Source organism: Eucyclogobius newberryi, unplaced genomic scaffold (assembly GCF_026437365.1).
Source record: "Eucyclogobius newberryi isolate DKJ021-1_F unplaced genomic scaffold, fEucNew1.0.hap1 SCAF_9, whole genome shotgun sequence".
Classification (NCBI taxonomy): domain Eukaryota; kingdom Metazoa; phylum Chordata; class Actinopteri; order Gobiiformes; family Gobiidae; genus Eucyclogobius; species Eucyclogobius newberryi.
Genome location: NW_027316532.1, coordinates 26,448,817 through 26,476,597, shown reverse-complemented (window position 1 = coordinate 26,476,597; position 27,781 = coordinate 26,448,817). Strand labels below are relative to the sequence as shown.

Below are 27,781 nucleotides of genomic sequence, written 5' to 3'. Positions count from 1 at the left end.
GGTGGGGTGTCCTTGCCCCAAGTGGAGGAGTTCAAGTATCTTGGGGTCTTGTTCACGAGTGAGGGAAGGATGGAGCGTGAGATCGACAGGCGGATCGGTGCAGCGGCTGCAGTGATGCAGTCGCTGCATCGGACCGTTGTGGTAAAGAGGGAGCTGAGCCGAAAGGCAAAGCTCTCTATTTACCGGTCGGTCTACGTTCCTACCCTCACCTATGGTCATGAGCTTTGGGTAGTGACCGAAAGAACAAGATCGCGGATACAAGCGGTCGAAATGAGTTTCCTCCGCCGGGTGGCTGGGCGCTCCCTTAGAGATAAGGTGAGGAGCTCGGCCACACGGGGGGAGCTCGGAGTAGAGCCGCTGCTCCTCCACGTCGAGAGGAGCCAGCTGAGGTGGCTCGGGCATCTGTTCCGGATGCCTCCTGGGCGCCTCCCTCGGGAGGTGTTTCAGGCATGTCCCACCGGGAAGAGGCCCCGGGGAAGACCCAGGACACGCTGGAGAGACTATGTCTCTCGGCTGGCCTGGGAACGCCTCAGGATCCCCCCGGAGGAGTTAGAGGAAGTGTCTGGGGAGAAGGAAGTCTGGGAGTCCCTGCTCAGACTGCTGCCCCCGCGACCCGGCCCCGGATAAAGCGGCAGAAGATGGATGGATGGATGGATGGAAAACAGGGGAGTTGGGTTTATATATACAACATATATATTATGGATTACGTCATAAGGCGCTGGTACAGCTGGCAGCCCGGTGTAAACGCTCTCTCTTCTTTCTCACACTTATTGTGCTTTATCTCCTATATTTTGTAAATATAGTTAGTATATTTTTTCTATTTTACTGTACGATAGGGACACGCGCTGGAATAGTTTTTTAATTCAACTGTTTTTGACTTTTTTCGGCTGGATTTGAGCGTTTTTCGTTGCGTTCGTTGTGTTGTTGTGACGTGAGCTAGCTCCGAACTAGCCCACCAGCCCCCCCCCCCGCGCCCTCCGGCCGCGCTAAAGTACGGCGTGTCGTCGGTACACGTTTATATACACGTTTATATGAAAGAGGAACTTCACGAACGATCGAGACACGCACTGGAATCGCTTTAAATTAACTTGTTTTGACTTTATTCGGCTGGATTGAGTGTTTTCGTCGTGTCGTCGCGATGTGTCTTGGCTCCGGCCCCGCCCCCGGCTCCGGCCCCGCCCCCCGGCCGGCGCCGTACCGCGTTTCCACAAAGGAGGAACTCATGAAACTGCGGAGAACAGTCGTCTTACCCGGAGATCGTCACGTTATCCCGTCGCAATACTGACCTAACCTAATACTGATGTGCAATTCTGTCATATGTGCAATTGCTGTTGGAATTCATGTGCAATTCATGTGCAATTACTGTGAAATTCATGTGCAATCTATGTGCTGTCATGACACATATGTGCAATTACTGTCGGGATCACATGCAATGGTATTTATTTATTTATTTGTCTATGGGAGTTTTTGTTTATAGGAGATCTTCTACTGAAAGTGTTTTTCAGACTTCCTATAAGTGATCTGTTCTTCTGTATCTACCTCTGTATCTACCTGCGTTGCACCAATGAAATTTCCCCATGTGGGACAATAAAGGAATATCTTATCTTATCTTATCTTAAAATATTAACAATGTGCAGAATGAATATTGAGTTCAATAGTATTCGAGTACTATTGAGCACAATCTTCAAATGTATCTTCAAATGCACATATTTACAAAATGTTCTAAAACAACAAAACAGAAGCAGCAATAGAATTAACCGGTAACTCCTAAAAGAGGAGTAGCCCCAGCACTAGTGACATAACAGAAGTGGAAAGGCTGTATCAGACCACAAAAGGTTGAAGGGTTGAGTTCAGGTTTTAGTTTCTTTTCTTAGCTCGCCAACAGAAGTGTGGTACGGTACTGTCACACAGGTAACCTTAACTCAAATGCAACACAAATAATGAGCCAAACATAAATTCTTGTTAGGTAAAACAAAAAGTGTCCTTTAAACAGGAAAGCCTTAAAAATGACAAAGAAGGCAGGGAAATAAGTCAGGTGAATACTTTCTTGACACAACTAAAATATCATCCAAAAATAGTAAAATCTCTAAAAAGAAAATCAGAAATATAAATGCAGTGCTTTAGTGTCTTTCTTGACTAATCAACAATCTAGCACAGACTGAATGAACAGAGGGAGAATATATAGGTGACACTGGAATGACTAGGGAATGAGAGGGAGCAGTGGAGAGCAGGGAAACTAGAGAGGAAGCAAAAGATGGGCCGGGTCGGGCTGAAAAATGGAACTGAACAGGATAAACAAAAGGGCAAAGAGCAGAACTGTGACCGATACGGTACGCATCTGGCCTGTTAGACAGGGCCTGTAAAAACAATCAGCTGGCTTTGTTTTTTTTTTTTATCCTGTTCGGCACATGATTAAACATCCAGTATGAATTCTATTTGCATGAATAAAATAATAAATATTCCAATTGGATAATACTGTTTGCATTAAATAAACACAGAAGGCTTTCTCAGCTCATGAAAGAGGAGAGGAATTAACAGGGATATTATCGGCCCTGCGTGGAGATGTGACAACGGTGTTCATGCGAGAGAAAACGATTACAAAAGGTGCATTTACTGACACGCAATAATAGGAATTTTAATTAAAAAATACATCTTCTGTTAGCATACTGGCTCACGTCTTCATACAAACAGCTGCTTTTAGTGTACAGCACATGGTATGAACTGCATTCTCCTGGACTAGAAGAAATAAGTCAGGTTTAGGGCCACATACATGTATATTTTGACCAACAGCCTTAATTGCAATTATACACAGTCTGCGGAATGTATGCGTTTTGTTTCTGGTTAGAATTAGACGGATCATTGTGTGTGAAGTATTCTTAAAGTAACCTTATTCTATTCTTCTTCTTCTATTCTCTAAATATAACCAATGACACAGCCCTCAGAGGCCCACCAGGAAACGTCACGATTCTCCTGATTAGCCAGCATGCCATTGTTGCAACACAAGTTTATTATGAGGCCCCCCCATAGTACCTACAGTACATTGCGCCGCGCTCCTTGCTCCACCCCGGCTGCAGCGTAACCCGAAGCCCTTCTCCTGCTCTTCTGCAGAAGACATCAAGGCTTTAGAAAACACTACAGGCTGCAAAATATTAATGATTTCTGTTGCGTTTAGAAAAACCCTTATTTACACATTTGTTGAGCCACTTTGACATTGCCTACGTTGTTGCGTCAGCTTCCGGGTTTGCTGCGCCAGGTGCACACATCGCATGTCTTATTTCATTATTTTTCGCGGTTTCCAATTGTCTAGACTCTAAACGGTTTTGCTCCTTATGTTTTGTAGAATACAAAAGTGTTCCCAGCTATTCCCCTGATCTCTCGGCGTCTGTTAAAAACTGTTGCTTGCGTAGCTGCCCCTGCACATCTCACACTTGGAGGGAGAGCAGCAACACTCAAGTCCTAGTACATTTTGAATTGATAAAGAACTAAAGACAGAGTCGCCCTATTTGATTGCAAAAGGAATTATGCAGCACCAAAAGCCTATTCTGTCATTTAATCCAAACTGCCTGGTCAGGTTGGTGCCCCTGGGAGCACCTCGGATGCCCTAACGTGTTATGTGCGTAATGGGAGTGGTGCCACTGCCTTTATTTATACAGGGAGAGAGCAAAATATAATTTACAAGAGTGCCCTGTTAGCACATAAAAACAATTACACAATTACAACAAACAAGATATAGAGAGAGATATGCTAAAAAAAAAGTTGATTAAAAAAAAAAAAACATTTATATGATCACAAAATATTGACTAAAATAATTTAAAACAAGAGCACTACCACTGTTGATAGTCTTTAAATTAATTAAAAGACATAAAATCATTCAGTACAAAAAGGCTTTGCGTTTTGTTTAATACTTCGGGAGCAAAGTTCCAGAAAGCCATTTTCCTTAGGGATCATCTCAAAATAGGTTGAAGCTTAAAAGACGATTTTTTTTTGTCTCTCTGGATCTGTAAAATGACGTGTATTGGGTGCTCGCGTGTGTTGGAGCTGCGCTTATGCCATGATGTATGGATGATGTATGGATGATGTATGGATGATGTATGGATGATGTATGGATGATGTATGGATGATGTATGGATGATGTATGGATGATCCTTGTGTTTAAAACATCGCTTTTTGGCTGTGCCAAACACGATCCGGGCGTCAGGAGCTGAGAGGAGGCGCAGACAGATGTTTTGTGTTCTGTGTGTTTTACTGAGTTTGTCCAAAGGATGACAAAAGGTTAGAATCCGGGCATTAAACTTAAGTGCACACAATGAGCACGTGAGAATAGTGACTGTGCGCAAAGTGCCCACGTAGAGAAACAACACTATAGAGCAGGGGTGTCAAACATCCGGCCCGCGAGACATTTTGAATTCATATTTAATTAAAAAAAATATACATTCATAGAACCGTAGTTACATCCGTAACCGATTTTATCGCTAAAACTACATGTCCCACAATGCCGCTGGTGGCCGCCCCTTCCCGCTCTTCACTGCGTGTGTACTGCGGAGGGAGAAGTGCAGAGGGAAGTAAGACGTGCGTTTGCGCACTTTACAGCACTTACACACCTCAGAGCAGAGGTCTGAGCGAGGACAGACGTGTGTGGTTTGGTAAACACGTGGAAGAAAGAAAGAAGGTTTTGTGGATGTTAGAGCTGTGCTAAAAGTGGAGCTAACAAGAAAACTAACTTCTGTGATGATGCTCTGAGGAAAACATCCTCTACAAACCTGGACAGATCAGGAGCCACAGGTAAAAACACAGGACAGAGTGTAACAAAGTATGTACATGACTGTGAACACACTAATGTGACTGTGAACAGACACAATGACCTCATTTGAGTCACTACATGAATCATTTGTCACTAAGATCAGCTTAATCTATGAAAATAGATAAGATAATCCTTTATTGTCCCACATGGGGAAATTTCATGGGTATATAAATAGCGAGCTCATAATTGAGTTTGAGCAGAAACATGTCTGTGATATGAACATTTCATATCAGAAATCACATCAAAAGTCCATGTTCCTGTTCCTGCTGCTGCATGAATATGGACTGTCTTTCACCTGCTGCACATTTGTGCAACAGTCTCCACAACTATTACTAGGCTGTAAAAAGCTATTTATTTCTTACATTTTTTATTGTTTTATTTTGTACATAATATTTGGCCCACGATTTGACAAAAGAGTTTCGTTTGATGGAAACTGTGGCTCATGCACTTATTCTATATTTTCAAGGCAAGAGGCGTAACTTAACCTCCTTAATTAAACGCTCCGCGTTTGTTTGTATTTAGTGGTGTGTCAGTTCAGGTGAACAGAGAACTACAGAGAACTACAGAGAACTACAGAGAACTACAGTGAACTACAGATGACTACAGAGAACTACAGTGAACTACAGAGAACTACAGATGACTACAGAGATGTGGAAATGTTAGTTAGTACATTTAAAAGGTTTTTTAGATCTTGAGAAGTTTATTTTGTTATAAAGTCAAATACAATATTTTTCAGTTCCAAATACCTATTTAACAATATTTAACAACAAATTTAATGTTTATCTCTGTAGATCAACTCTGAAGTTGTAATGCACATAAACTGAAGCACAGTGTTGGTGAAATTACACTTGTTTTTCTAAATACATTTCAGTTTGAGAACAAACGTTTTGTAATTTCTTTTAATCCATCCAGTAATTGCTTCAAAAACAGCGTAGGCTATATGAAGCTATTTATTTCTTATATTTTTTATTGTTTTATGTTTCACGTTATGTTCGGCCCACGACCCAGCCTGAGCGTCGATATTCGGCCCACGGCCCAAAATGAGTTTGACACCCCTGCTATAGAGGAGCAGAACATGTGTGAATATAAGACCGAGGCTGCTCCTCCTGTCTGCGGGCTGCTGTGGCACGGAGCACGGCTGCTGTTTGAGCCCACAGTGCACTACAGCTGCACCATGGAGAAAGTAAAGCGTTTATCCAACTGTTTGAATGATGTGTAACAGGAAAGGTGCTGCTAAACGCAGTGTCTTGTCTTGTAATAAACACACGTAAGACATTGTTTTAAAGGCCAGGAAACACTTTAACATCTATTTCAGGCTTTTATGTAGTTCTAAACTGTCAACTCATCCAAGCCCGTTCTTTTGCGTCCTGACTGTGGGGCTGAAAGTGAACCGATCACGTCACTTTGAATCGGCGCCTAAACCACAGACTTTTTTCTCGTTAATTTAAAGGCGGTATGGACGATTTTTCGGCGATTTGAGAACGCAGGCGGAAGTTCCCACGCACACTCCCCCGTGTGGACTGATACAACACACACGTGCGTTTGTTTATTAGCGCAACGGAGCGCATCGCATCGCTCGTCTCCCGTAGATTTCTGTCCACTTCTGCGTCAGCGCGAACTGTCTTTCTCCGTCTTCATTTTGCCCCGTACACTGAGGGAACTATATTATGATAGATCCATGCACTTAGGCACGCGGAAACGTGGGGACGATCCGCACGCGGCTGCAGGTGAGCGGTAGGTGCGTTTTATGATTGATACGTGGCCGGACAAATGATTTATCCACCCCACGAGGAAATATGATAAAAAAAATTGCTGAAAAAAAATCGTCCATTCCACCTTTAAGGAGTTTTTTTCTCATTAATTGATGACTTTTTTTCTCGTTATTTAATGAGTTTAATGTCGTTAATTTCCAACTTTTTTCTGACTTTGACTTTTTTTCTCATTAATTAACGTCTTTTTTCCTCATTAATTAATGACTTTATTCTCGTAGTGCAGCGCATTTTTTTTTTCTTGGTTGGTCCTTATACTCCGTTGTACAAAACATATACATATCCCCCGTTTATCGCGGGGGTTACGTTCCAAAACGAACCCGCAATAGGCGAAATCCGCGAAGTAGAAACCTTTATTTTTTTAGTTATTATACAATGAAATATTCCATAAAACATTGACGCTCACGCGCGGCGCCGCTCTCACCGGCCTCTCAAACTTCATTTTGGCAAGCGGTTTTACATACGTGTACATAATTAATCCATAACGTTATTGACACACAGGTAGAGAAGACGCGGAGAGACTGTTTAGCCAATCAGAATGCAGAACACAATGCATGATGAAAATCCGCGAAGCAGCGAGACCGCGAAAAGTGAACCGCGTTATAGCGAGGGATCACTGTAATCCATTCACGTTTTGTGCAAGATTTGAACCTCAACATTTATCCCATCCCTGAAGTTTTGTTAAAATGTTATCAAGATCGCTGACCTCTCTTTGTATTGCATTAATCCATTCTACACCCATGAACATTTTTAGGTGCGCTTGTTGCACCCCTGAAAACAGGAGAAATAATCACGAGAGTGATTTGTACTTGTTTCCCTCTTGCAGGGGTTTATTGCAAAGAGCAGAAACAGCACGGAAATCCCCTAGTGGCGGGTAAAAGACATAAGCAATCAATAAAGAACACAGGATTCAGGCATTCCGGCTGATAACCGATCATATGACTAAACTAAAACTAAATACTTTTCTAACATGACAAATAACATTTCTTTACCTTAAGGCTTCTGTGAATTCACATTTATTGTAAACCTGTTTTAACCATTGTCTTTTAAAGCATGAAATCACATGAAATACACTGCTGTATAAAAGAACTATACTAACTATATATAACTAACTAAGAAGTATATATAACTAACTATACTATTCTAACCTATCACACGCTCTAACCCTAACCCTACAGAAAGACTGGCTTCGATGGAGGGAAATTGACAACTGGTCACTGATAAATGATTTGAGTTGTATTTAAATGTATATTTAAATGCAACCAATTTGCATGTGTGAGTTATTCTACCTTGAGAGAAAAAAACTCAGGGTAGAATACATTTTATAGAACATTAGATGATACTTCAGGTCATTTAGGATGTTTGACAAGGTATTAATAGTTTCTGGTGTGGCAGTTAAATCCATTTGCAGCCAGTGGCGTAAAGAAGCACAAATTACTTTAAATAAATAAAATAATTTATTGAAAAATACTAGTCCAAAGCACAACAGAATGCACACAGCAGAGTTCAAAAAAGCAGCACCAGGGCAAGTTCAAAGCTAACATTCGCTCCAACACGTAAGCGCACAGTAGATTTGATTCTATTAAGCAGCGTTCTCGCTGGGCTGAGGTTTGAGGATGGTGGTGGGACACCGCCGTAGGCGCTAGCAAAAAGTACTTAAAAAATTTCAAACAGCCCTCGATATGGAAAGCCAATATGATCACACTCCGCCACTTAGGAGCGGCGTATCCCACTCGCCCCCGGCCCCCCGCTCGGCCCCCCGCTCGGCGCCCGCTCGGCGCCCGCTCGGCGCCCGCTCGGCGCCCGCTCGGCGCCCGAGCGCAGCAGCACCCTAAAATGCCCACGGCGGCGCGCACGGTTATCTTAATACCTGGCGGTATCTTTTCAGCATGGCGGGTGCCGGTGGCTGCATGGCGGGCCGCCATGCCAAAAGCCCTCAGCGAGAACACTGATTAAATATTAAAATAACAAAAGCATTTGTGTGTCAAAATATCAGTAGCACTTTTTGTGTTTGTAATAACGGTGTAATCCCAAATTAAATCTGAAGTTCCCATTTTCTTTTCACAGACATACTACAAACCTGTGAACTAATAATTCCATTAGCAGTGCAGCAATGTAATGTAATCCAACTAAAGAAAAAAACAAATGCACTAGTTTGAAAATAAATCATTAATCAAACACCTCCCATGTTTGCTCCTTAAAGCTGCGTGGAGTGATTTGTCACATTGAGAAGGATGTGGCAAGCAGATGTTTATTGTTGAACACAAACCAACAATGCGGGTGGAGTGGGTCATATCAGCTGGCCATCTGTGCCTCTCCATCACTCAAAGTCAAGCTTGAACAGTGTTTCCTGGAAAGAAAAGTCCACAGTGGGCTCAGTGAGCCGAATCTTGGTCAAACAAGCTCTGGATTTAAGAGAACAAACACCGCCTCAGATTACCGGTAATTCATCCAAAGGCTATTATGACATTATATACAAGTGCTGGGGCTGTGTGTAGCTCCACCTGACCAAAGTCTACTCTGCTCAAGTATAATCTCTTCAATTTACCTAAAATAAACATGACAATTAACCAATACATACTTAAGATAAGATAAGATAATCCTTTATTGTCCCACATGGGGAAATTTCATGACATTTAATAAATTACATGTACCGTATTTTCCGGACTATAAGTTGCACCTTTATTCATAATTTTGGCCGGGGTGCGATTTATACTTATATTTATACTTATACTCCGGAGCGACTTATATGCAACCTTATTTCATACTCCAGTGCAACTTATATATGTTTTTTTCTAATCCATTGTGCATTTTTTGGCTGGTGCGACTTATACTCCAGTGTGACTTATAGTCCGGAAAATACGGGTATGTGATATTATATGATGATTTTTATTTGGCAGTTTTATCCGTTTTTTGTTATTGTCCTTTATTTAACCAGGAAAGACTGGCCCCAGAGGGGAAGAGCCTATAGTACATGTTCTATTAGGTTTGATGTCTAATAATGTCCAGTTATGTGACTGTTGTTGTCTAATTGAATGAATGAATGTAACGGCATATTTATGGTGATTAATCAGAAAAATGTGCATAAATCCCCTAAACCCAGTTATGTCACACAACAGTCACACAACTGTCACTTTGCATTGGTGCCTATGCTAGCACATGCTTATTTTATACAATATATATTTCACTATTAGGTTATGGTTAAGTTGTTGACATTTGGGTGAGGTCTAGGATCCAGTAAGCTTTGGGTCATGTTTTTTAACCGTGTCTTGGCAGTACTGTATTGGGGGAAATTACACTTAAATGGTCCCTGCATTTTGAATGGAATTCTGTGTATAGATGACACAGATAAAGGGATTTCCTTTGCTCTTGCTTCCTGCAATTTCAAATTTTACCAAACAAAGTAATACTTTCAATATGTCATATGTCATTATTATTTCAGAATTGCCGAAACAACCAGAGACACTTGGCCAGTTGAGAAGTTTGGATTAGAAAATGTGATTGAACCATTTGGGATTAAGGAACTCTCTGGGCATTTTCATAAGGCAGAGCAAGTGATTCTAAATAGTTTCTCAAATGGTCTTGAATGTAGGCAACACATCTCTAATATGACTACTGTAGGCTTGGCTCAGGGAGTGTCAATCCCCAATTTTGGGTGTATGCTTTATAAATGAGGTCATAAATGAAGTCATAAATGAGGTCATAAATGAGGTCATAAGTGTTCAACTTCACTTATTATATTTACAAACGTAAGAAATTATCAAAATAATCAGAAAGAATTATTGATCATCTTGTACATCTTACTTTAGTCAGACATTGGGTAGGATCCAATGTTGCATCTAAGATGAGTGGGTCCCTGGACTCTTTTGGAGTCAAACTGTGGTCAAAACTCCTGTGCGATGGAACCTCTTCTCTACACCACCACAGAAAGAGGCCCAACAGGAGGAGAATGAGAATCACTGGAAAAAAGCACAAGGTTAAAATGTTAAAATCAAATCAAATTATTTTTTTGGAGCAGTTGCCTCAGAGGGATTTTCAAAAGTAGTTGATTTAACCAGAGTTGGGCAGTGCTCAGCCGTGCCGCTGCTCTCATTATGCACATAACACACAGTGCGTAGGTCACCACCAGCCTGACCAGGAAGTTTGGAATGAATGACAGAATAGCTTATTTGTGCAGCAACTGCACTGTTCCTTTACCAATTAACCGCAGAGCAGATATAGCAGGCCTAGTTTGTCTTTAGTTGTTTATCATTTAAAACCAACTCTAGGACTCGAGTGAAGTCACCCTCCCTTCTCTCAAAAGAGAGTTGAAAATGCACACGGGCAGCTCCACTGTGCAAGCCACAGTGGTAGACAGGTGCAGATCATATCATTTCCAGAATACAGGAAATTATATGATCCCCAGACCCCCTAAGGATTGTGATTCAAGCAATATATAAAATCAAAGAGCCTATATATATATTGGGAAGAAAAACACACATTAGAAATACATATAATTTACAAGTTTGAAGCAGGTTGGGGGTATGGGGGCACCACTGAGCATTTCTGTGAGCCACACTCTCTTTTTGCTAATATTTTTATATGAAAGAAGCTCAAGACATTCCCATTCACAAGTGGAGAAAAACAATTAGCCAATTATAGAACTATATCAACGCTACCTCAACTTTAATTTTTTTTTGGATCATAGCATACCAAAAAGAAAGAAAATATGGGATCTGAGGAACAGCTTTAAACTGGATAGAATCTTATTAAACTAACAGAAAACAATATGTCCAGCTAGGACATTTATACTATATAAATGTATAAACTATTCTACTATTTCTCGGGGTGGGCGCGTTTGAACAAGGAAATGAAGAATACGTGTCTTGACCGATTATATCAGAATCATTTTGTCGACATGTCCAGCTCGTCTGGAGTCACGCATTCTCATCTGATCGCATTGTAAGGACGCCACTTGTCCCGATGATCTGAGCTGGGCGTCTCGAGCGTGGGGAAAAAATACTACGCCGTTGGATCAAATCACTGTGGCCAAATTTATGCTGCTCAATAAGACATTTTCATTCATTGCACACTTTGTGTTCCTGTCCAGACTCAATAAAGTTTATCAAACCGACTTGTTTGGTCACAGGATGATTCATTTTCTGAGAAGCTGTCAGTCTGGGACTACTTTCTGTCTGATCTCTGTGAGCTCCACCTTCCATTAAACAGTTTATGACACTGAAGGTATTTTTGTACACTGCAGTATAATTATAGTTATTTTCAATGTCTTGCATTGATAACTATAATTATGTACATAATGTAGAGAGGTGGAAGTAGGGCCTATATTCTAAGAATCCAAGAAAATGATTTGGAATACAAAATATTTTTAAATTCAACTAAAACCGACTTTTGGATGGTAGAAATGTGATTTGATAATGGAAATATAAAATTTTATTTTTATTTTTATTCCGTCCTCCCCTTTTAAAAATGCCAAGGAAAATCCGTGAAACAACAAATTAAAAAACTCTCGCCATATCTGTAAATTGTGTATATATTCAGACAAGTCTTTTTATTTCATTTGTGAATTCTAACGCTTTAACCGATTTCAACATGTTATACCTCATTACGATCGCTTTCGCAGTAGTACGTGTGCTATTACTTTTGACATTTGAACAACTTGTACTTTTTGCAGAATTTTCAAAAATATTAGTACTTACTGTTGTGAGTCATGTGCAATTACTGTGAAATTCATGTGCAATCTATGTGCCGTCGTGACACATATTCATGTGCAATTACTGTCGTGATCACATGCAATGGTATTTATTTATTTGTCTGAGAGTTTTTGTTTATAGGAGATCTTCTACTGAAAGTGTTTTTCAGACTTCCTATAAGCAATGTGATCTGTTCTTTTCTTCTGTATCTGCCTCTGTATCTACCTGCGTTGCACCAACGAAATTTCCCCATGTGGAACAATAAAGGAATATCTTATCTTATGTTATCTTATCTTACTTTTTCCCCATTTAAAATGAATTTGGGCATTATGAGTGTCAGCGGAATTCTTTAGCCTTTATTCTTTAGAATTTTGGGACAGAGAGAGAGAGAGAGGGAGGGGGAGAGGGAGAGAGGGAGAGAGGGAGGAGACGCAGACGCTCCAGATTTTCTAGTTGATATATGTTGCTACTATCATTATTCATTGTTCTATGAACCTCAATGGCAAAGCAAGTTCTTAGTTTGTGAATTCTGTTCACTGATGATACAACAATCTTAAAGGCGCAATGGACGATTTTTCGGCGATTTGAGAACTCAGGTGGAAGTGCGCATGCGCACTCCCCCGTGCGGACTGATACAACACACACGTGCGTTTGTTTATTAGCGCGACAGAGCACATCACATCTCTTGTAGAATTCAGTCTTCTTCTGAGTCAGCTTGAACGGTCTTTCTCTGTCCCGTACACTGAGGGAACTATATTATGATAGATCAATGCGCTTAGACACATGGAAACGTGGGGACGAGCCGCACGCGGCTGCAGGTGAGCGGTAGGTGCGTTTTATGATTGATACGTGGCAGGACTAATCGGCAGTCCACGCCACGAGGAAATAAGGCTCAGATTTGGGCCAAAAAAATCGTCCATTCAACCTTTAAACGAACATTCCTGGAAATCCCACATCAATCAAATCAAAACCATTAACCACCAATTAATCTACTGTACATTTATTTTACCTCACTTAAGCTACTGTGTTGAAATACGGGGATACTTGTACACAAGTAACTTGGAAGTGCTGTTCAAATTACAAAAAAGGCACCAAGAATGATCCATTTAGCTTGATATAGAGAACATTCAAATGCAAATTCTCAAATCAAATATATTGAAATTTTGGGTCCTGGTGCAATTAAAAAAACATGCCAAATTCTATTCACAGTTGTTGTTGTTGTTGTTTTATGGCGGTTGGCATCCGAGTGTTGCATTACCGCCAGACTTTATTCCTCAGACTTTGTCGTAGTCCTCAGACTCTGTCGTAGTCCGTAAAAGTACTCCTTCCATTGCTTTGGTGTTACAAAGCCCATGAGGTCATGATATGTCTTTGTGACTAGAATAGTTGTTGTTGTTTCAGAGACCAACCGGCTTTATTCCAGGGAGACTCTTCTTCATCTTCCTCTCCTTCTTTGACGTTCGGTGCTTCCACCGTACAGCTCTATTCTTTAGGCTTCATTCTATAGGCTTTAATATGTCCACTGATGTCGCTGCTTGGTAGCCGTGCGTAAAACTCGACACCCAGATATCATCCAAAGATTGTTCTGTACTAAAGAACAAAGTACAACTTGAGAGGCCAAAGGAATGTTCATAAACTGTTCAATGGAACCAATAGTAAAAGCACGTGTTATGACATTGTAGACTTATGGAATTTCTTGGATAAAAACATCAAAGCTTGATACGATTTAAAAAAAAAAAAAAATCATACAAATTTCCTCCTACTGAAATATGTTGAAAATTCATTTCACGTTACCATTAATTTAATGTACATCCATAAACAAAGAAAAACATAACATCCCTTCACATTACGTTTCATTTTATATGACCATACATTTATGAACTTTCTTTATTGCTTCATTTATTTTGCACGTCCAGGAAGGAAAAATATCAATTGTTTTGTGACTATTAACAAAAAACATTCATAATTTCTCCTTTTCTTTACAATAAACAGTCATTCCTTTGTATGTGATAGAGTTGTACAAATCTGTCACGTCAGCGTTGGCCTGTATAGCGCTCCAATAAAATGTCTCTTTTTGAAATTGCAGCTTCGAAGCCCAAACGCACTTGGCTTTAGAAAACTTTAGGTTAATGATAATATAAGTACTTAATTACAAGTTTAACACAAAATGGTAATATTGACAGCAACCCTTGTAAAACCATTCTTCTGCAGTGTAAGCGTTCGATGCATGGCAGTATTGGTGGATGATTTCTGATTTCCATTTCCTGAATAGATATATTCATATATATATAAAAGCGGGATAAGTATAAAAAGTCTCGTGAGAGGGTCAATGTGTGTTCACCACATTGTAAAACAGATGTTGTTCCTTGAACTTCTCCCTTCTCCTTTAGAGAACCACACTATTGTATATTTTCATTGTTTTTTGGAATGTATTGCTTACAAACTAACCCTTTATTTTACCGTTTACTTAAAGACATTCACTCAAATTTATTTGCAATAATATTTCTACTCAGACATCATACTTTTACACTTTCTCTTCATTCAAACTGAAGCTGTTCCTGAGCGCTTTCAGGCTGCGAAATAGACGGGGGGCCATAGCCCCTCAAATCGCCGGCGGGCACGGGGTTTGAATTAGGAGGGGGCCCGCCTTGCCCCTGTATCGAAATTCCTCGAAAAAAAAAAATCAAGATTTAACTAGTAATCTGGCCATAGTTGGGGCATTTTCATCACTTAAGTTTTATTTTGACAGACATGGCGCTTCGCAGTCGGGTCGTGTTCGGGTGTACTCGGCAGTGTTGTGCCTGAACGCGTTCATTGAACGAAAGTTCATGAACACGTTCATAATTTTGGTGAACGTGAACTGAACGCACTGTATTACTGCCGACGAACGAAATTGTGAACGTGTTCATTCTGGTGTCTGAACGGCACGTTCATTCTTTTTAATTTTGTTCTATAAGGTGTCAGATTTCTAGAGACTTCCAGGCGAAAAACTCACCGTTATGTTGCCCAACCAGAGCCTGGCAAGTGTGAGAGGCCGATAGCGCAGACAGAGATTTTGCGCGTCACACTGCACTGCACATGCGCATCAAAACAAAACGCAGCATGGAGGCGACAGCAACAGAGCAGCATGGAGGCGACAGCAACAGAGCAGCAAGGAGTCGCCCTACAACCAATTACGTGAGTTTTATGATAAGGTCGGTGAGGATGAGAACAATCTGCATTTCTGTGCAATTTTGCCTCTGGGGAAGGCTGTCCCTTCAATGTGAATGTAAATCCTGGTTGGGTAAGGATTTAAAATTAGATATGAAGATGAAATCTGACACATAGTTTCAGCATTAAACTAATAATATAATTGCTGCCTGTGGTTGTATATGGGCTGTGGAAATAATTTAGAAACATTATAGTATAGTATTGAAAAAAATAACTGAACTAGTTAATTTTAAAATTTGTGAACTATGACCCGAATTAGTTCATGTAGAAAGTGAACTTTCCCCAACACTGGTACTTGGAAATGCCCGGTCTAATTTTGCGCTAAAGTGAAATCTAGGTTGGCGGGCGGCAATCTACTCCTCTCTTTTTAAAATGTTTTGCAACAAAAGCTGTAGTTTTGCACATTAGGCCAGTTATTTTATTACTTGGTTTAAGGATCTGCCGCACTTAGATGTTTGATTTCTACAATATAAATAAAAAAAAATTATTGTAATTTTTTTTTTTTTTTTATAAAGTACCACCATCAACACAAAATAGCATTAAATGAAATATAAATAGCGGTATTAAGTCAAAAGATAAGAGCGCGTGAAGCAATTTTTCGTCAAAATCCTGCGGGAGTGAGACGGAGCGGGGAGAGCATGAAAAGACGCGCGCGCCCGTTTCCGTGTCTGTGACGCAGCGCAAACAAACAAATATACATTTTGAACCCGTTTACCACATTTTCTCCAGCGCGTTTTGACGTGACAAAGGGTGCACACTTAGAAGCAGGAGTTCTACTAATGTTAAACACGCTAAATCTACTGTTAAGGCCGTGGCGGCCGAAGCGTCCAGTTTACATTCAAAGTCTATGTAAACGCGCGTCGAGCACGTTGTGCGTTTCCCGCGGCGTGATTTCTTCGTTTTCGTACGCTCTCGACGTTTTGAGCGCGCGTATGAGGCGTCCGAAGTGCCCAAAGCAGCCGGCGCGACATGTTCAGCTTTGTTCAGCTTTCTGCAGCAGATGTGCCGCAGCAGCCAATCAGAGATGATGTGCTACGCACGACCCGGAAAAAGACCCAAAATAAACCATGCAAGATAAAAAAAAAATCCTTAAAACGCAGCTCTTGGAGCAAATAATGATATTGACTAAACTCTGTTCACCTCTGAAGTATATGCGGGTCCCAGACGGGCCCCGGAGCCCATCGCCTCCGCTTTTGGACTTTGTAAAGTTAATAAACCAAAGCCATGGTCCGCCATTAAACTCCATTTGCACCACGAGAAAAGCAACACAGCGCAACTCCTCCACTGCGCATGTGCGCAGGATCACTCGGACGCCCTGGTGCGTTTTGGGAAAACCCGGAAGAAAAAATCTTTTGAAATTGAAATTATATATATATTTAGCTATTTAGCCCGCCTGTGCAATATATTTCATTTAAAAATCCGTAAACCAAGTAATAAAATAACTACTAAATAACTAACTGTGATTTTATTTATTCCTGCTGCACATTTCCTTGTGTCAAATGTTGTATACTGTATTTATTTTGTATCTTAGAAACCTTATTATATTAAATCAAACAGTATTGAAAGATCATGATCTCTGGTTTATAGGAATTCAGTATTTGTGCTCTTCCTTCATATCAAATAAAAGATAAAAGTACTTTAAATTGTTTTACATGCTAATAACGAGGTTTAAAACAACAAATTTAACTTGTTCTTGTGACGCCGCGATGCCGCGCGCGCTTGTGGGCCCCTGAAATTGCTGGGGGGCCCCTAACTTTTTTAGATAGGGGGCCCCCCTGGCCCCTAAATTTGAAAATCTATTTCTCAGCCTGCCTTTGAAGAACAGACAATTGTCTGGACTCTTGTAGAGCTGACACTGATTTAGTCTAAGTCTGCACCGAGCAAAATCCTATTTCAAATCTCCTCTAGATTTTCTTTAGTAAATACGAGTAAGTAAAGCTGCTGTTGAATGTTTAGGCCTTTTAAGGTCATTTTTTTAATAATGACCCTATATATATTTTTTTTTTCAATCTTCCCAAGTTATTTTTATCCAATGTTGGATTAAGGGTTAAATTAAGAAATTAAGTTAATTCAATGATTTGTGTTACTTGCACCACTCCTTCCGATATGATTTTTCTTCTAATTTTTGTGTTCCATCTTTTGAATGTACCAGATTTTGAACATTATTTATAGTTTACATTCAACAATCAAATTACAAATGAGATGTTACCTCCAGAGAGTTACACTGTACACTGTATACTGTAATTTGGGGAAACTATAACTCGACTAACTTGAGTAACATTTTGGACCACTACTTTGTACTTTTACTTGAATAATATTAATTCAAAGTAATGTTACTCTTTCTTAGCCACCTCCGCATTGAATAAACAGAAATTTAGAAAATCATCAAAGAAACAGAAGTGAAATAAAGGAAATGTTGTCGGTTTCTTTGGTCCCAATATAAAACACGTCGGTTTCACTTCCCACTCTTCATTTTCAGTCCACTATGAGAATGGCGGGATACAACAGACAATCACAGAATAATGCATGTGTGCCATCTTACTCTAGGCCCATTTGATATCATTTGTATTATTATTACAAAATTACACTTTCAGGCAATTTACAAGACCAGGCGAACGCGAATGACTGAGTGAGTGAATTAAATTGCACTTTCGAAGCCCAAACGCACTTAAGAAAACGTATTTAGGTTATTCATTTTAAACAATATAAGTACTTAATGACACGTTTCACATAAAATGGTAATATTGACTGCTATTATAACTGCTATTATAACCTAAACAATGTGGATGTTAGACGGACCTAATATTAATGTTCCAAGCCTCATTAAAGATGTGGAGGCTATTCAAATGCAAAATGTTGGTCTTTTTCTCTGTAAAGTAGGTTTCAAACTTCGGCCCACGTTCATGTTGTACGACTATAAACGAAAAACATTCAATCTCTTGCATCTCCAAATGATTGTGATAGCATTTTTCCATAAATATCCCGAACCACCTCTGGTATCAAGTGTAAAGCCTTTTAATAATTCCTTAAAATGCTAGTATTCCAACAGCTCGATGACACAATTTCAATAAGCAAAAACCACTTTCCGTTTGCGGTTTAAAACAGAAGCTTGTGCAACCAACAGAGAGGTCCGGGGAACAATAGTCTTACTTGTGAGAGCGAGGAGTCCTGTAAATGTGGAATCAGATAAAGCCGAAGCAGGAACTGTTCGGGAAATGACAGGAAATCCCTCTGATCCGTTCTGTCCCTTTTCAGTGCAGCTGATATTCAGGGTCTGAGCCGTCGCACTCACTGCACACGTGTTCTGACAACGCTCATGTCCACAGGCAGCTTGTCCTACGGAAAGATACACTGCTGAACTCAATTGTATTTGTGAAAATCCCTAGAATTAATGTTTAATATTTCACAAACAAAATAGTAACATATTGTAAACATATTCAAATAATTCGCTCGTTGATCTATTTTTAAATTACAAAAACGTATACCGTATTTTCCGGACTATAAGTCGCACGTTTTTTCATCGTTTTGGCCGGGGTGCGACTTATACTTGTATTTATACTTATATACTTAGACTCCGGAGCGACTTGTATGTGATATTATTTGTTATTTTCACACTTGCAAACGCATTTTCATACTCCAGTGCATGTTTTTTTCTTCTCTATTATGCATTTTTTGGCTGCTGATACATGCACTCCGGTTGCGACTTATAGTCCGGAAAATACGGTACTCGTTTTGGTTTCCGATTTTGTTATGGCAACGTTCTCGTGAATCAGAAACTTAATGCAAAGTATTTTTACCATCATTAAATATCATTAAACAGTCCGAGTGTAGATCTTCAGTCGTCAAGAGCTCGTCAGCAAGAATGAGTAGCACCTACATATCCTACCATTAATTTCCTTACATACATTTAGATATTAATATTTAACTGATAATGGGAATGACTTAAAGGCAACCATTGGCTCCTTTTTTTGTCCACCGCTCACACTGTAAACCTGAGACAAATGTGTTCAAGGTCAGCCCATATGTTGTATAACATAAGTAAAATATTAACTTTTAACCGTCCCGTTTCAGGAAAGTCCTGGCTGAAATATTTCTTATTCATCGACAATAAATAATTTACAAAAAGCGGCACACTTAAACAACGACAAGTTCCGCATACCGTTGTATCAATATTTAAACTTTTGTGTCTTTTCTTTTTTCAAATTGATTTTTTTCCCCCTCAACAAAGGGTTCAACAAAAAATAATTAAATTCAAAAAGATTACATAATATTAAACTAACAATCTATAGCAAGGTTGACAACAAAGCAGTTTTCAATAACAATTTGTAAATAATTTGTGAAAAAAATAAAAAAGGTAAAAAGAAATTAAATATATTTGCTGTACTTTGTTATGATTGTGTGAACTAAAAATACAGCCAATAATTTCATTTTATTACTCTTCTATTTAAAAAGACACATATGATGCACCGAGGACAAACTGGGAATGAATCATGGATGTATTAGCCGCAATTATACAGTCTATTCCCAAGTATTCAGGTCTTATTTCTGTGTGGACTCACTATTGGGCTGCAGAGCTGGATGGGAAATGACCAAACTCCCTGGTGACGTAATGTTTCTCAACACCACTTCAAACTGTCGGCCATCGTGCTTGTTTGCTCTGCAGATCGAGCGGCTGACTTCATCGCTCCAATACACAAAACCCTGACAACACGACAAAAACATGTTTAGTACAAGTTAAAGTAGACATATCAAGCTTTTTTGAGGTATTCAGAATGAAACTTTAACATACAGTAGATCATTTCACTGTTTGTTCATGTTAAACAGCAACATGAATCTAAAACAGCTTTGTAATAGAAACAGATCCATTGACTCCCTGCAGAGCTCTTCATGGTGTCATTTACATGTTTTTATTGTTACATTTTTGAAACCTACATGTATGACGTGCAGTACAGAGCAGTGGGCGGAGATGGGGGGGTGGGTGAAAAGAGACATTTTCTGAAGCTCAAACGTGCACGAATCACCCAAAAGAGGATTCAGAGCAAACTAATGATCTGGAAACGCAGTTAAAATATGTCCACTTTAAGTAACTATTTGTAAAAATAAATAGAATCTTACCTCAAACAGGGCAAGTCCAAAAGGCTGATCCAGGAAACCATTAGACTCTACCACGGTTTTCCGATAATGACCTTCAAAATTTACTCTAGAGATTCTTCTCAGTCCTTGGTCCACCCAGTACAGAAGGTGGCGAGGCATATCTAAGAAACAATATATAAAACAAAATAAAGCTGTAAATCTGTGAACGAAAGCAAAGTATTATGACATTTATTTGATTGTAATTGTTTCTTATCGCACCAAGAGAAAGTGCCACTGGATCATGTATTAAAGTATTGACTAACGTCTTCCTGTACCGGCCGTCCAAACTGGATTTCTCAATTTTGGGATGGTTTCCACATTCTGCCCAGAAGAGCACCCTAAAACAAGGAAACGTTTCATACTGTAATATCCGTGTAAACCTTTCACAACGTGCATCAAATTGTAAACTTCCGGAACTAAATCAAAGTGGTGCAACAGTAAAACATATCAGAAATAAGGAAGCAGTTATTTTATTACTTGGTTTACGGCTCCCCTGCACTATAATTTTTATAAAGTACCGGCGACAATGCAATAAAACATTAAATGAAATATAAAAAGCGGTATTAAGTCAAGAGATAAGAGCGCGTGAAGCGTGAAGAAAAAAATCTTTTGAAATTGAAATAATATTTATATTTCGTCCGCCTGTTCCAACATATTTTATTGAAAAATCAGTAAACCAAGTAATAAAATAACTACAGCCTAACAAAGTGTATTTTTAAAGCTTTAGAGTCAAAGTGAGTAAAGGTTACCCCTGTGTAGGGTGGACTGCCACAGCACAGGGCTTGTCTAGTCCAGTCAGCAGAAGACGCTGCACTGAGCCATCCAGCAGACTGACGTGGACAGAGCCAGTATCTGCACTGGACCAGTACAATAAGCTGTGGATCCAGTCCAATGCGAGGCCAGACACTGAACTGGTGGCTTCAAGAACAAGCTGTGCATCATTTTGCTTCTCATGAAAAGACAACCTAAAAACATAAATAAACAAATGTCTCAGCAGAAATGAGACCCAGTATTTATGCAAAACAGATGGAAAAACCAGATAGTGATACCTTGGAAAATGAATAGCGAGTCCAGCTTATCATGTTTATCATTACAGTCATGCGTTTAGGCAGACACATCTCATAAACATTCAATTAAACACTGCACATTTTAGTTAGTTTTGAACCTCTAAAAATACAGTATCTTCATAAATATCATCCATCTCACCTGTGAGTAAACAGTAAATGCCATTAGACCTTAGGTTATAACGGTTTTACCTGTATATGGACGTAGATCCTTGCTGTGCCCAGTATAATGTGTTATTAGAAGCCAAAATGGTCATGTGCTGTTTTCCATGTAAAGACTTGAGCTTATGATACTTGGAGCCAGGGATGGAGGTGAAAAGCACTCCTTCAAGATCAGAGAAGAACAGATGGGCAGCTTTACCTGAAAAAACACATTTTAATATTATCAATTTGAGCATGTGATTGGATAATATTTAAATTATTTATTTGTATGTGATGTGGTTTAAGTGACGTTCCCATGGGGTGGTGTGTGACAAGAAGAAGTCCCGGACACTGTTCTGTACTTTTCGAAGATGTTTAATACAGATAACAGCATCAGATAACAGGACAGCAGAAAACAGCGCCCTGGGTCCGCTGGTGATCAGGAAGACGAACCTCGCCTCTGGGCGTATCTCACCTTTATATACTGAAGACGCACAAAGACCGATAAACAATATCTGACAGGTATGACCCTATCCATGTACCAACGGATTAGCCAATGAGAGAACAAGATGTAAAGGTATCCTTATTTGGGTAGCACCAGGGGAGAAGTTACAGAAATGAGAGCATGCGCTTACACAGATGTACACAAGGCATCTCAAGGCCTCGCAGCCAATGGAGACATCTCCCATTCGGTAGTTAATCAGATGTGGGCCCCTTACATTCCGTGGAATAGACATTTTGGTAGAAACACACATATTCCTAAAAGCCAGTCTCAGAATGAGGCCTAACTTTGCATGGACCTAGTTTTAATATACATACTACATATGTTATTGCTGTAGTTCTTGACCAGGTTTGCACACACTGCAGCAGGGCTTTTGGCCCACTCCTTCACACAGATCTTCTCTAGCTCTGTCAAGTTTTGAGGCTGTTGCTGAGCAACATGGTTTTTAGCTTCCTCCAAAGATTTTCTACTGGATTAGGTCTGGAGAATGGCTAGGTCACTCTAGAACCTTGATATGCTTCTTATGGAGCTACTCGTTTGGTCCCAGAGAAGACCCAGAGAAGACCCAGCCAATATATTGAAATCAATTCATGGCCCCGTTCGTTCCCTCCTTTATACAGTGCAGTCGTCCTGACCCTGATCTAAAAATGCATTGAACATTTGGAAGGCAGTGGAAGAACGTGTTAATCCTACTTTTAGCAACAGGAAGAGCAAATGCAAATCGCAGAGATCATGTTATGCAAACCCACAGAGCCACGTCTACAACATATAACGTGACATTAAACAGGCAAGACAAAATATGAGAACAATCTACCATTAGTCAATGTTTTCTTTGGATTAACTCATTAACTCATTAACTAAACTTGAGTTATCCTCATCTGCCCCCTTACCCCACCCACATTCCTGCACTTGGTTGGAATTGAAAGAAGTATAATAAGTTTCCTTTAAGGCAGAAGAGCATTTATTTAATTAATTGATTTACACATTTCTGTTTAATCAAACTTGTTACCTTTAGCTGTACATTCTCCTGCAGCAGATCCTTTCTGATGGTCCTCGAGGCAGCTGCAGGTGAGACCACCATTTGTGTAAAAACACAACTGGTCACACACGTCAGCCTCGAGGCAGGGGTTCAGTTCTAAAATAAAAGGAAACATTATAACAGTTATAATAATTTAAATGGTTAATATCAAGATTAAAAACTTAAATTGAACATTAATACAGTCCCAAATTACAAGATTAAAGCATGTGTAAAAGCAGTGAGCCCACCGTCCTTTTTGTCAACCATCTGGTAAAAGGGAACTATCAAGCTCCTGGACTTTTTAAACAAAGGGAAAGCTAGAACTATTTTCCGGCAAATCAAACATTCTGCGATGAATCAGGATCGAAATACACCTAAAAAAATGAAGGAATTCCACCTGGACTTTTGAACTTAATTACAAGTCCCTAAATCTATAGAGTGTCAACTTCACAAAGAGCACAACCAATTGTTTGTACTACAAGAGTTCAGAAACAGCTTCAGTTTTATTGGGGTCATTTGAGCCAGGCATTTTAGAGAGCTTAAAAGGGTTCAGTTCCTCGTAGTTGTAAAACATGGATTTTGTTTCCTCACCTTCACATTGGCTGTCGCCCACCAGCCTTGTGTTGTTGGGGCATTCACAGTGGAAGCCTTGTGGCTCATCCACACACACATATGGGCAGCCGCCATTATTAAAAAGACACTCGTTGACATCTGCAAAAACAATTATCAAACATTAATATGATTATTATTTTTATTAAATTCAGTTATAGATCCATCCTTCATATGCATGCACTGCTTTCTGCTTTAATTCCACAGTTTGCCTTTTTTGCATAGAAGGGAACAATACTTTTGTTAGTTTTATGTGACTTTATGTCTATTACTATAATGCTTGCAAGTGTTGCCCTCTGTTGGCGATGGGACAAAACTGCATATTATAGGAAAGATGTCGGTGTAATTCCTCATTTGTCCAGGAGTGTTCCATTGTAGAAAAAATATTATGTGTAGAATATTTTTTCTACATCGTATAGGGAAGGAATTACAACTTCCAATATCGCATTGACTGACCACAGTTTTCCTCATCGCTGGCATCGCTGCAGTCTGCTGTATTGTCACACTTGTATGAGTGCCGGATACACTGGCCGTCTCTACACTCAAACTCAGAGGCAGAACAAGCCGAAGTCAAGGAGCCACACACGCGCGGATCCTCGTCTCTTCCATCGTCACAATCAGTCTTTCCGTCGCAGAGCTGATGTTTGGACAGGCACAGATTTGAGAGACTCGAGGTGCAGTTCTGACAAAACACCTCATCAGTTCCATCAGCACAGTGGTCCTGCCCATCACAGAGGAACTGGACAGATATGCAACGTCCACCATCACAGAAAAATTCACCGCCTCTACAAACACGATCACCTGTGAAGAGCCACAAGAACACAAGAACAAACTGCTATAACACAGTAAAAGATGTGTTGTCAAACTATGATGTTGATCATTTGATTCATGTTATACGTTTAAGACTCAATGCTTCTCAATAAATCAGAAATACTGACACAGTACTTAAAACAGCAGTGTATCCTGAAATACAATATACAAAAGCCTGAACGGTTTACAAGAGATTAAAAGTGCTATGTTTTTTACACTCAGGCTTAGGTGCATGTTTTAGTTACTTCCCGAAACACACATGAAACCTGAGCTACGTGGGAAAACAAGAGACAAGCCCTTCAACATGAAGCTCACCGCATTCTCGTTCATCCGATCCGTCTTCACACTTTGGCCGTCCATGGCACAAATCGAGCCTGGAGATGCACAAACCATCATCGCACCTGAACTCTATGTGTTTCTGACAGACGGAGGGATTCGGGGCACCTGAAAAACACAACACACTTAACTGCATGAAGTTCAACGTTCACATCACAAAGACACAAATGTTGCCAGTGGTGGAAAGAGTACTGAAAATGTGTGTAAAAAATATATATAAAAATACAGGTACATGGCTGAAAATGTACTCAACTGCTGTACAAGTACTGCTGCAAAACTTTTATCTAATTAAAAAGGAAAGATACTACTCAAAAGACGAGTTACCAGCTACATTTTTAGGCAATTTTAGCAGCATTGTATTTTTTGCATTCTATACAAAACGTGATTCATGTATTTGTTTAACGCTGAAATAAGTTGTTTCAAACCACAATCCACATATTTTCTGAGCAGGTGATTTGTGTGTTTTGTGTAGAAAGAAGCCGCGACATCAGTAAAAAAAAAACAAAATAAAACACAGTAAGTTTCCAATTAATAAATAAGACAATAGTAGGCCAACACAAACTAAACAATCAACTGGTGTGATAAATAAACCTATACTGTATACCACGGAACTTTTTAAAGATGAAACAGAGGCAATAATTGACATGTATAATCGAACATGTGTATGAAATAGAACCGCAGTCTCTATCTATGGGAAACACTTAACTCCTTTATGTGTAAGGAAGTCCAATTACATAACTAGAATTATACCCAATTACAAGTAGAAGTACGGGTTTGAATCTAAAAAAACAACAAAAGAGTAGAAACTTTTTTGTAACTATTTTGTAACGCTTGACTTTCCGCCTTGACTACAGGAAATGGCAACTCGCACATTCGACACACAACATTGAATACATGCGAGGTAAAATGTAGGTTAAGTGATTACATGGTGTTAATCGTGCTGTTTTTAGTGAGAATGAAGATTGAAATATAGCGCAGATGCAAGCATTAAAAGAGAGGGGGGAAAATAAGAACGTAATTAAATACACAGCCTTCATTCATACTCTCCGTGGAGCTGCACCACGTGAGCCTGGACTAGTTTAAACCAACAAAAGCATTAATTGCATTGTTTTTAATGCTGCGTTTATTTTCTGCGTCTGCCATACCGAATAAACGATCCCATGAATGCACGGAGAGAAAAACAACATATAACACGCCAAGGTGTGCCATGCTCAACGTCCTCCACGACCAAAACACGCGGCGCGCGAATATGACGTAACAGTTACTTGACAAGTTTGTATCACGGATCTATTATATTGGTTTGTATTTATTTTTGCCTTTATTATTGGCCTTGTTACGATTTGGGTCAGTGTAATTATGGGTATATGAATTTTACCTCCAGAATTTAGTATTAAAAAAAACAATAATGAGTTATCTGATTTTTGTTGCAAAATACAAACATATTGTTTTAGTAATCGAATAAATCAGTGTTTAATTTAGAAAACAAAAAATGCTATCTACTTTTTACTTATAGTATATCAAATAATCAAAAACACAGCGAGACAAAAACAAAAAAGGGGCTATTTTTGTTTTCTGAATTCTCTGATGGTCAAGCTAAAGCAGGTAAGAAATCATGTTTCTGCCTGTGAATTATTATTATTATTTTTTTAGACATTTTGAGATTAAAGTCAAAAAGAGAAGTGACAAACTGTAATGGTTAATATGACAAATGCGTCAAACATCATGCGTCAACTGTTTTCAGAAAATAGAAAATCAAATAACTCTTTCTTTTTTGTGTGTTTTTTCTTATCTTGTATATTGAGTAAAAATGCTTGAAATAATTATATGAGCTACAAAATAATGTCTTGTATTTCATTTCTGACTTTTGGTATTTTGCAAATCAAATTTGAATTACGACTTAATATTTGGTTTTCAATACTGAATTCTGAAAATAAAATCCAAATACCCATAAATACACTGACCAGCTTTACCCACATTTATAATTTTGTTTAAAAAAATGTAGTTGTAAGGTGTTCTTTTGTGTCACAAAATTGTTGCTTAAGACACAGCATATGAAAGGTGTCAGCTCAACATTTTGCCCATTCAAAAGAAAAATATGTAAAAGTTTTCTGTTTTATTTTTCCGTAAATGGTGCTAGACTTTCATCACTGCACCCAAACCCATGATTATAAACATCTACTTTTAAAACTAGACACAAATGTAGGCCAATGCAGTTAATTTATTATTTCATTTTTGCATATGAACACTTGAATCAAACTTAAGTAGATAGAGTTGGGTCTGTTGTTTCTGAAGACAACACAACATTTTCATTCACTTCATGTAATCATTAAATCAACACAAGTCAACTTTTGAGTTTCAAGTACAAAATAACCAAAAACATAATATTGTTTGCAATGTATATGTTTTTTGTAAACAGGTCTTCTTAAAAACAACTGGCCACATCTACCAACTGTAGAGAGAAAGGGTTTTAAAAAGGTCCAGAGTCATTATCCTTTTGGTCCAAGTCAAGTCTCCACTGATCATAATCATCATTACCTGAGTGGAAACTGTAATCTCAGATCTCCAAATACAAAGCTACGCCTGGAACTTATACATTATCTTAAAAAGAAGCAAGTCAAATTAAAACGTTGTCGCCAAAAACCTTGTTGAAATGAGTTCACATACATGGACATGAAGAAACGAGCGGACTCAAAACAAA

At 39.2% G+C, this 27,781-nt stretch overlaps 1 protein-coding gene across 1 annotated transcript; it reads right to left on the bottom strand.

Annotated features, from left to right (window-relative positions):
- Window positions 1–8,385: 8,385 nt before the first annotated feature.
- Window positions 8,386–26,332, bottom strand: LOC140354245 (low-density lipoprotein receptor-related protein 8-like). Its single transcript, XM_072439194.1, has 13 exons — window positions 26,229–26,332; window positions 25,063–25,191; window positions 24,394–24,738; window positions 23,920–24,039; window positions 23,320–23,445; window positions 21,860–22,028; window positions 21,353–21,568; window positions 20,823–20,941; window positions 20,586–20,725; window positions 20,030–20,171; window positions 18,621–18,806; window positions 10,375–10,529; window positions 8,386–8,920 (listed from the first exon to the last, which is right to left on the bottom strand). Exons 1-13 carry the CDS (start codon window positions 26,290–26,292, stop codon window positions 8,891–8,893), a joined length of 1,941 nt encoding a protein of 646 aa, XP_072295295.1. The 5' UTR covers window positions 26,293–26,332; the 3' UTR covers window positions 8,386–8,890.
- Between the last annotated feature and the right edge of the window lie 1,449 nt (window positions 26,333–27,781).

Bases quoted from the DNA above. Each gene is read 5' to 3' on its own strand.
- LOC140354245 (XM_072439194.1), bottom strand. From the start codon at position 26,292: ATGGCACACCTTGGCGTGTTATATGTTGTTTTTCTCTCCGTGCATTCA. The intron at 25,192-26,228 runs GTATGGCAGACG...TGTGTTTTTCAG, and splicing joins TTCATGGGATCGTTTATTCG to GTGCCCCGAATCCCTCCGTC. The intron at 20,942-21,352 runs GTAACCTTTACT...TCCTTGTTTTAG, and splicing joins GCAGTCCACCCTACACAGGG to GGTGCTCTTCTGGGCAGAAT.